This window comes from Merops nubicus, unplaced genomic scaffold (genome assembly GCF_000691845.1).
Source record: "Merops nubicus isolate BGI_N331 unplaced genomic scaffold, ASM69184v1 scaffold6077, whole genome shotgun sequence".
Classification (NCBI taxonomy): Eukaryota; Metazoa; Chordata; class Aves; order Coraciiformes; family Meropidae; genus Merops; species Merops nubicus.
The window spans coordinates 24442-35147 of NW_008622195.1; the positions used below are offsets into that span (position 1 = coordinate 24442).

Genomic DNA, 10706 nt, shown 5'->3' on the forward strand with positions numbered 1-10706 from the left:
CAGTGACATTATTCTAGACAATGGCTTGTTCTAACAATTAGATGGTCTAGACAGTGAAGAACCAGAGCCTTACCCAATGGTTATCATGGGAGGAAGAGATGATTGGGCTCTGTGGCCAGCATATAGCACTGAATACAAATGACAGCAAGGGCAGGATGGGAGTGAAGCAGGCTTTGGTTAAGAGCTGAAAGCATAAGAAAGGGGTAAACAATGGGAGAAGCCAGTCTGCTGTGACTGTCTTTCTATGCACTCCCCACCTTTGACTGCTTAGATGATTACCTGGGCAAGATAAAGCAAGATGTTTCAGAAAGAAGACTGAATTGTCATAGCTCTGGTTAAAGCGTGCTGATACTGGCCTGTTAACCCTAGACTCTTTAGAAAGGCTTCAGGACATGTCTATGCAACCCATACAGAATAATAATAATAATAATAGTAATAAATAATAAAAATGGGACCTGGGTTTAGAGGGTCTTCAAGCATGGGTCAGATCACTTTGCAGAGGTGTGGGAGATCCTGAATGACTTTACAACAAGGGACACAACCTAATCAATTTGCAGCTAGGGCAGGTGCAAAACTGCTGAGGGCCACGTCAACAATACCACTTGATGGAGAAGCAGTGTCCTATGAGAAACATCACAGAGTATCACAGCACGGGGCCTTCTGCAGACACTTACATAGACCAAAACAGAATGGTGTGAATCACAATTTTATTGTGGGGTCACTTAGAGCCAGTACAGGATAACCAGCAGCTGGACCATGATGTTATGTGCTCAGTTTGCTAGTTTTCTGAAAAGTGGCTCTGAGACTGGACACACAGAACCTACTGAGCACCTCTCTGATACCTGATATTTGGATATCTGGTGACTTGGCCACACTTGGAATACATCAGACTCATTTGTCCCACTCTGTACTCATCACAAGGCATTTGCTTTGACCACTATTAGATGTAGGATCATGGACTAACGGGCTCTTGTTATGATCCAGAACAGAATTTTTTACCTTTTCCTGATTGTATACTGGAACATCTGACCACCTATCACAAATGATTGGGTGCCTCCCGTGCAGAAGTGACCAGGGTTTTTTAAATTAATCTGTGGCACCTAAGACAGAATAACCATCTTTCTTTGCTTTTTCAAAGTCACAGTCCAACTCAGAAAATAACTGTCAGGCCCTCTCCCTGTCACTACCCCAGGTGATGTTTTATTGGTAGTGGATGCTTTGAGACACCACTTTGCCTAGAAATCCCCTTGAAAAAAAGTAGGTTACTGCCTTTTACAGGTTTTCATGTATAATAAAAAAGTTTTTTTTTCTTTTCTTTCAAGCTGCCAGCATTCAGTAAAGACTTTTGACATGTGAAGATAGAAGGGAACTTAATTGCACACTTGGTTCTGACACTTTCCTTTGTCAAAATAGAAGAACTTTTAAGATGAACTTTTTCAACAGGTAGAAAGCAGAGGTTGGAGGAAGGAGAGAAGAGCAGTGCTGACAGGGCCGACTGGGGATAGTAGATTGTTTAGAAGCCAAAATGACTGACTGTTTTCAGTTGTTGAAAGGAACTGTTTTTCCTCTAAGGACCTGATTCATTAAAACTGTATGCTGCATTTACATACATTTCTGCTGAATACCTCTCTTTGCCTGAAAGGCTAAGACGATGCTGTCTTTTCAAACAGTTGGTGTCTAGGCCTATACAGATGACAAGCATATACAGAAATCAGATTTGGATAAAGTCCAGCAGCACAGCAGGAAATAGCTTTCTTCATCTCCTCTCCTTTTAGTCCAGAGAAAGCTGTAGTGTCCAAAGTCTATGTCCACAACTTGCAGAACAGTGGTATAATGCATGGTAAAAAACAGGTTAGAAGAGTTTCCTTGTAACTGGGCAGTGGAGGACCTTCTAGAGACCAAGAAGATGAGTTTACCCACTTCTTTTCCATTACACCTCTGTCTCCAAAGGATAAGAGTTACAAGGTGATAATGACAGACTTGAACTTTATCTAGGAGCAGATGTGCAGAGTCTTCTAACAGAAGTCATGGACCACAAAGATGCTTTTTAGTATTAGCAACTGGCCCCGGGCTCAATGATTGAATTTATGCTAACAAAGTAGACAATGCACATACCGAGTCATCAGATTGCAGTTGTCCTTATCATTCAAATGTTAGAATGGCTCCTGGAACACTACCAAATATCTTCTGGTCATGTGCTGAGAGATAGTCCACATCAAGGCCCGGTCTTGGGAAGCTACCTTATTTAGTAAGCTAGAGAAGCATCACTTACTTTATGGACCTCGTCAGATGGTGACAATTTGTGTTAGGATGTGAGAATGACCCCAGCACTGTATATTTTACTAGCTGGCACTGTTTACTACATACATGTAGTCACTGTGACCAGTACCAGGCAACCCAACTGAGTTTCCTGATCATCTGGTGGTCATCATGCCCTACAGACCACTCGTTAGGTGCCCATATTTTCAATACAGTCAACAGAGAATTATATGCTCATTTAGAGAAGTACCAAGGAAGAGATTCAGACATCTCTACTTTTTTTCTTTTTTTTTTTTTTAATTATTTGTATCATAAACTAATTTAAAGTAAGTAAGGTGTCTATTCATCCATGGTCCAGATAATACTCTTCCAAGGATGTGCACTAAATTTTTGGTTCTCTTTTTTAAAGTACACTGGTAGAATATTCCTAGACTAATTTGTAAACTGGCCCAATACAACAATATGACAAGAATAAAAATACCTTATTTACAGGTCTCTCCTAATATTAGGTCCTATACAGAGGTATCCCAGGGGATATTTTTAACCCCCAGGTGCTGAGGCATCCTGAGAAGCCTGAGGGAAAGCTCTAGAGGGAGAGGGAAGACAGCAAGAGCATCCATCCTTTACAAACAAGTTGGACTACTATGCTGGTGGGAGACCAGGCAAGAAAGAGCCTGAGTTCCCATTGCAAGGTGCCAAACTGGGGTCTCAGGTCTCATCTATTGAAAGTGTGTATTTCCCAGGTACTATCAAGAAAAACTGGAGATGATGGGACCTGCCTCACTTGCCTGTCTGTTGTGTAGACACTGACAGCTGAGTGAGTTACTAAGCTTCTCCCACAGTCACCAGTGGTGATGTGTTTACACAAAGTCTTCAGGCATGTTCTAATGCTAGGTCAGCATTTTCTTTAACCATAATTCTTGCTTCTAATGAAGGTAAGCTAAACCAGACTTAACCCTGCCAAACTGAGTCAAATTCGGGAGAGAAATCACATTTTGAAATGCCAATGTTAATATGGTTCCAGGGGGGAAATCTTCCTGTTCAAGAGATTCTGTTTGTTCTGTATTCTGGGAATTTGGGGCAGGGAAGCAAGAGGGGGATTCATTTGCCTTTGATTTCTTTACCAATGACTCTGCCAAATGTTTCTGTTAAGGATGAGATCACTTAGGAGAAGGCAACACTGTTATGGGAATCAGCTTTGTGGAAAGGATTACACCTGTCTTATTTAAGGATTTTAACTTTCCTTTTAGACAAATATGTAAAGAATTCCAAGATCTTCTAAGTCAAGACAGATCACCCCTCGGATCCTCCAGACCGACTCCAATATTAGACCTCGACATCCAGAGACATTTAACACATTTCAGGTATGATTTTGAAAGAAAAACAATTAACTAACACCCATAATTTTGACAAAAACTACTTATAATGTTATAATGGTATTTATTCCCTTGCCTGGAAGACTATAATGTCCATAAGTTATTATCTGTGCCTATTAAAAACACATATTTGTCTATCAATGTTGTTCAGGGTAGTGGCATTCACCCTGCTTCTAGGACCACAGTCTGAGTTTGTGTAAGTCATTGTCTACATCTGCTGGCCAGAAAATAGTCTTGATCTACACGTGAGCCAAATCACAAGCCAACCAACAAAGTGGATGGTCCAGAAATATAGAAACTCAAGTTCAGAGATTAATTGGCAATATAGATGAATCAAAGTAGTAATAGAAGGAGGAACAGTTGGGCTGCATCCTTACCAATTAACTAAGTAGTTCCAGAGCCTCCTCCATGCTACTGACATCATCTTACCATAACCATACTATTAATTCTTTGGCTTCCAAAGCAGACTGGCCTCAAAGTACACTACCTGCTGGAACAGTCTTACTGCACTAATTCCTGAACAACATCCTAGAAAGGTCTGGGAAAATGCAAGTTGGCTCAGAATAAAAAGGCAGAGACTGCTAATATGTTTAAGCTCAGTTCCAGCGCCTATGCCATAGAAATATTTAATTTACTGGTGTAGACAGCCTAAGAAACTGTTGTGAAGAGAAAGTACGTGCATGTCAAATCCAAACTTCATCAGAATTGTATCCAAGTTATGGATAAAAGTGTACAGACGGTTTGAGATCAGAAAGATTTATTAGCCCAGGAGTTGCTCTGCAATTTCACATTTTTGCTTTAGGCTATGTGCTAGATATGCTCAAGAGTGAAATGGAAACTTCCAGAGGGCCACTTTGAAATTGTGGGATCATCTGAGATATTTATCAAAGATAAGTGTGATGAAACATCCTAGAGGTGCTCCTGTCTTTGCACAGACTACAGGGAGGAAAGCATGACTAGTTGAGGCTAAGTATTTTTGTATTTTCCAAGTCATTTCTGATACCTGAAAAAATCAACATGTGAAGGACTGTTTGAGAGTTCACAGACCATCACACCAAGCAGGTTCATTAGCCCTGTAAAGCCTTGGAATGATGTTGCATATTCTTTAGCACACCCAGCCGAGTAACTCTTCATTCTCTGGCTTAACAGACAACTTTTGTGTCCCAACATCTTTTAGTTATTAAGATTCTGATGAGGTGCCTAGCACCCAGGTGATGTGATACCTAATCTATAGTCCCTCAGACTTTGAATGGAATCCAAATATCCATCACCCCACTCCTTCCATCTCTCTGTTGGGGGGCAGGGAGAGGCAAGGATAATGCCTTGTCCACAAATGCACACATTCCTGTTTATTCTTACATGCAACCTATGCAGAGATGAACACACCCAGACAACCCCACTTCTATTCTCATGTAATGGTGTGCACACACATACACACATCACTTACATCTGTGTAAACTTTCCCTTAACATGCACACACTCCACGATATCTAACTACACTTACACACCAAAGGAGACATATTTATACAGGATACTCATAGAGGAATTTTAATGGGCTACATAGGCTTGCAGAAAAACAGATAATTCCCCATTACATGCACACTAAGTAAACGTGATAAAAGGTAGCTAATCCCCTAGGATTCCTGTGTTTAAAGAAGAAATAGCAGGCAGGATAAAATGCTGAAGGCTTCATCTACAGAAGCTGTCAACTGGTACAGCTCCCATCCTTCTTTCTCTGCTGCACTTCAGTAGGTTGGAGTACAAAGCTTCTGTAGGCATCTCCTAGATTCATTCAGTATTTTCTTTCATGCCTGCTGTAGGCATTAAGTGCTGAACTGAAGATGGGCACCTAGAAGAGCACAGGTCTTGATCCTACATAGATGCTTCCCTGGGCTTAAATCAGACAGCCTTCTCCGATTGTGCTTGGGGAATGATGAGTACTCCCAGACCCAGAGGCTGTGCTGGGACCATATCCCTTTGCCATCTAAGTTGAGGTCAGATCCACCTTCTGACCCAGATTTCTAACTCTAGGTAGGTGCCTCCATTTCAGCAGGTGTATATATTCTGCTATAATCTCTAGGGATCTCATCTCTGTAGTCTGTGGAATCTGCATCACGATTAAATAGGCCTCACATAAACATCTACAGTAGTGTGGCTTTAATTTCTCTCTAAACTCCATTGACTGAACAGTTTGATCTAGTTCTCCAGCTGAATGGGAGCTTAGCCAACCTATACACACTAGACACTTTCATTGTAAATAGCTAAACCTAATGTAAGAAAAAAAAATATTATTCCCATCCCCAAAATCTGGCAGCCTTCACAGCTAAGTCATCTGAACCCCTTCTACCACTACTTGCCTTCTTGAGATTCAATGTCACAGGAAGCACTTAAGTCTATCTCAGATGCCAGAGAAGATACAAGGAAGCAATTCACCAAGTTTTCCAGGAGTTTTAACAATTTTCTGAATCAAGTTTTCAACAGAGACTGCTTCTGACCGATCGCTTGGTTTCTTCATCTTTCTCTGAGGGATGAGCCTCAGATTGAACCAACCTCTGTCACAGGAAATTTGCACCTGATCAGTTGCAGAATCGAGAAGAGGAAGAAATTCTTGGTACCTCAACAAAGGAAATCCTTGTAACCCAGGAGCAATGTGCTCACTGCTGTCTGAGGTATAGCACAGCCTCCTGCTGGTCACAAGCACAAAGAGCTTCTTGTCATTATACAGAAGTTAGAATTTTTTTCATTAAAAAATGTTGAAAGCATCTACCTAACACAAAGCAGGTACTGTACACTGAAAATTCAAATATTCAAAGTAAAGTGGCCTTCACATCTTTGATCGTAGGCTCCACCTAAGATCAGATTTCCAAAAGGGCAGGTTTTCCTTATTTATTACAATGAAATGAACACAATTATGACGTATCTATACCTCTAGATAAAGAGTTTTGCAACTGTAAGCCAGAGAAGGATTTGACCTTCATACCAAAGTCATTGTCAAATAGTCTGATGACATCTACTGTAGTCAAAAATTGGACTGTCTTAACAAGTGGCTGGTCCTGATTATGAGATTGTTATGACCAAAATGCCCAAGAGTGGTTGATGCCCTGCAAATAGGTCTTGAAGAGGAGATATAAATCTGAAGCAGTGACTCCATGCAGTCATCATAAATTTTTGAACATGCTTTTTCAATAGTGAAATTTTCATCTTCATTGCTATCTGCATTTCAGAACTGTGGGCTTTCTCACACTAAATTCTCTGTCTCAATGCTGTATAAATCTCAAGATCAACATAGAGCCAAAATATTATATTTGGCAGAGACAAGCCATAGTCTTTCACTCGACTCCCTGACAAGATTTTGTGCATGTCTTTAGCATAGATATAACATGTTTTTCAACCATTATCTAATATGAGCTGATTTTTGATCATGGGAAATCTTATACAGTTTTGTACAGATTGAATATAACAAGAAAAGGTTCAGAATTTCTGCCTTGTAAACCATAGCCAAGGCAGCAAAGAAGATATAAGATGAAAGTTTATTATTTTATATATTTATGTATATGTGTATGCTCATGCCATACGATATCAGAAAGTCAAAGATATTTTTTATGACTAGAAAAATTCAGAGGAATCATTCAAATCTCTATTATTGGAATAATTCATGAAAGACTTTTTTAAAGAGCTATAAAATCTGATACCTACACCAGAATCCAGACCCTACTGCGTTGGAGTAAACAGGAGCTTTCTTTAGGAATAAATTACCCTACAGCTCGTAAGTGTAGAGTTATGTGCTCTACTTGCTTGTGATGCTACTTGCTCAATGTTAATAATTAAGACTACAGTTCACAGACAGACATAGGTTAGATCAAAGTAGTGTTTCCTATTTCCTGTTTTAAATCTTCAAGCTCACACTTCTCTCTGAAGTTTTTCCACTGAGTCCAAATGCATCCAGATCTGTAAACATGTGCACAACCTGAAGCACCTGATAGTCCACATGAAGGGATCAGAATTGCTTGGGTCTGCTCAGACTCCAAACTCAAAGTTCATATAAAGTGTAAACCAGAAAATCTTTAAAGGAGCTGCCAGTGAATCTGAAAACTGCTGAGTTTTGCACGACTTTAGGAGATATGTAAAAAACCAGAGGGTCCACTACACCCCTGGTACAACCATATTTGTGCAGCTGTTTTCTGGGATGCCCATTTGACCTGAATACAGAAAACTCAATGCTGCATGAAGAATATTGTTTCCCAATTATTTTTTGACCAATATTGTTTGACCATAAACAGATGATTCTGTAGACCCTTCCATTGACAGCAGCCAATACTGTGCACTACCTGAGCCACTGCAGTGTCCTGGATGTTTTATTCAAGATTTCTCCATTTTCAATACATTTTGGAATATCTTACCATAGAGAAGTTATTTTAGTAAACAAAAGTAGTGTCAAGACACAGGCATGTTTGACTGTCTGTGTTGTTTTTTAGCAGAATTCCTGAGGGGTTTTTTTTGCCTGGTCTAACTATCACTGTCCCAATGTATTCCTGGGCACAGGGTGCATATATTTCACTAATAGATATGTAGCTTGAGAATTCAGGGAAGCACTAGCTCTTATTGCTAGGCGCTTTATCTGTGCTGTAAATACTGAATTAAGATTTCGAAGTTCATTGTTGTCAGAGCTGGATCATAAGCCACTGACCTCATAGTCTTGACATAGCTCAGATTTCTAAGCATATACCTAAGTGTGGGTTCAAAAAAGAGATGATGTGTTGTAGGGCCACCCAAGCTGTTCTTCAGCTTTTCTTGAGTTCCTTCATGATAAATGCAGAGGAACAAGGGAAATAATCCTGTGGGTTGTATCTGGCCTGAAAGCTACTACTTGAGCTACTCTGTCCCCAGTTTCTGAAGACAGATATCAACATTAAGCCATGGGGCAAATGAGAAAACCCTGGAAAAATCGATTTCCATTACTAAGTGCTGAGACTTTTTGTCCAAATGCATGAGTATCTTTTTGTTGTCCTCTAAAGGCTTATCTGTGTAAATGCATTTATGAGTCTATTACAGTAGAGAGCATAGTGAGCACATCAGTACTAGAAAAGAACACAGATGTTTCTATAGCTTTATTGAGAGGAATCTATTTCATTTTTTGATTTCAAAATGGAGTGAGACTCAGGAAAAGAAAAGCAAGAGAGTGAGAGTGAGAGCAAAAAAATAAATGAAAACATTTAGAATAACCTTAGTTTATTTTAAAATGCCTTCTATTGCTTATAATTCAGTGATCTCCCCAAAACCCCACAGAATCATGTGAGAGTTTTGTATACATGTGTATGCCTCTGTGCATGCAAGAGGGAAAAGCTGAGGCTTTAGTTTCTTTTGGATCTTAAACCGTTTTCAAACCTTACTGATGTCAGCAAAGCTGGTATATCATTGTTATTTTTTTCATATCAGAAAGGTTGTACAAATGCCTCTTTAGCATTGTAAGTTGGTTGGGTTTGGATTCAGATCAGGTAAAAGAGCTTAGTTTTATGGTCAGTGAAACTGAGAGACAGCTTTCATTTATCCAAGGTGATGGGAGGCAAAAATGACTTTTGGAATATTTAGAGCTAGCAAAAAGATGGATGTAAACAAACCAAATGTATAAGGCTTTGAAAATACTTCATTTTAGAAAAGCCTGGAAATAGTGAACCAGGGTAATCTTAAAATCATTTAAAATGGAAAAGACCTTTAAGATCATCAAGTCCAACCATTCACTGAACTCTACCAAGTCCCCTGACAAACCATGTCCCTAAGCACCATATCTACATGACTTTTAAACACATCCAGGGATGGTGATTCAACCATTTCCCTGGGAAGTCAGTTCCAGTGCTTGATAACACTTCAAGCAAATGAATTGTTCCTATTATCCAACCTAAACCTCCCCTGGCACAACTTGAGGCCATTTCCTCTTCTCCTATCACTTGTTCCTTGGGAGAAGATACTGACAGGTAGATCTGAAACATGTCACTGTAGGAAATGGGTGGGACTAACTTCCATATTACTCAATCTTTCTAGTATTTTTCCTGACCTTTAGTGCATCCAGTCCTCTTCACCTGTTTGGTGAATCTAAGGATCTAGGATCATTTTAGGTGTAAAAGAATATCCTGTCTCATATTCCTGTACCACTCCCTTAGTTCAAGGTTCTTCTGTGAGTCCTGCGTCACATCTACCAACCTTATAGACACTCTAAATGTCCCATGGCATGGATGAAGTTGTATGTTCACTTTCCATCCCTCCTTTTGAAGTGTTCCCTATTGCAGAGGAAAATTTAAGGTTGAACTGAGAATGGGAGTCCATGAGCATCATTATCTACTGCAGTGACTTCTGCATTAAAGCAAAGCTAGAGTTCTGGATCTAGGATCCTGCTTTATTCATTTCAGACTTAAATCTGTTGATAAAATATCAAACCAGACTTTAGGCTAAAGATGAGAATGTGGGATAATCACCCAACTGAACCAAATGTCCAAATCACTAAATATAGTGTTTTTTTTCTTGATTTTAGACCCTACCTCTCTTCTGTGGAGTGCAGAGAGTCTCTATCTACTTCTCTTCTCTATTCCACTGTTATATCTGCACTTCCTACAGATTCAGCTGAGAACCTGAAAGCTACACTGGCATGTTTCTTCTTGTCTTCACCTTCATTATCTGCCCTTGCATCAGAACAGCTTTGATTTCTAAAACAACTTTGCAGAAGTCTTCTTTAGCCCCTCAAAAATCTCATGAAAAACTGGAGTTAGCAGAAAATCCACCAAAAATTACCCGCATTCTATGCTGGGAAGCCAAAAAACATGACACACAAAAAAACTAACAAAGAGAAGACTTGCTGAGATTATACTCAAGAGATCTGTGTCTGTTTCTTGGCTTACACATGCCACTAATGAGACTCCCCAGCCTCATTAGTCAGCCTCTTAGTCTCACTTTCTGAGCTTGTAAAATTGGGTATAAATATGTTTTCCATGTCTACTTTTGAGACACTTGTGTCTGAAGGAATCTGTAGCGTTTGGAAAGTTCAGAGATCCTGCTAGTGTCATCCATCGTATAGGGAAA

At 39.7% G+C, this 10706-nt stretch overlaps 1 protein-coding gene across 1 annotated transcript in view; it reads left to right on the forward strand.

The window, feature by feature from the left end:
• Window positions 1-10706, forward strand: part of TFAP2D (transcription factor AP-2 delta (activating enhancer binding protein 2 delta)) — a gene marked incomplete at its 5' end in the record, with an annotated part of 32108 nt that overhangs the window by 14189 nt on the left and 7213 nt on the right. Inside the window, one exon of the mRNA XM_008944687.1 lies at window positions 3510-3623. Within this exon, the coding sequence (XP_008942935.1) occupies window positions 3510-3623 (114 nt within the window). The remainder of the gene's footprint in view (window positions 1-3509; window positions 3624-10706) is intronic.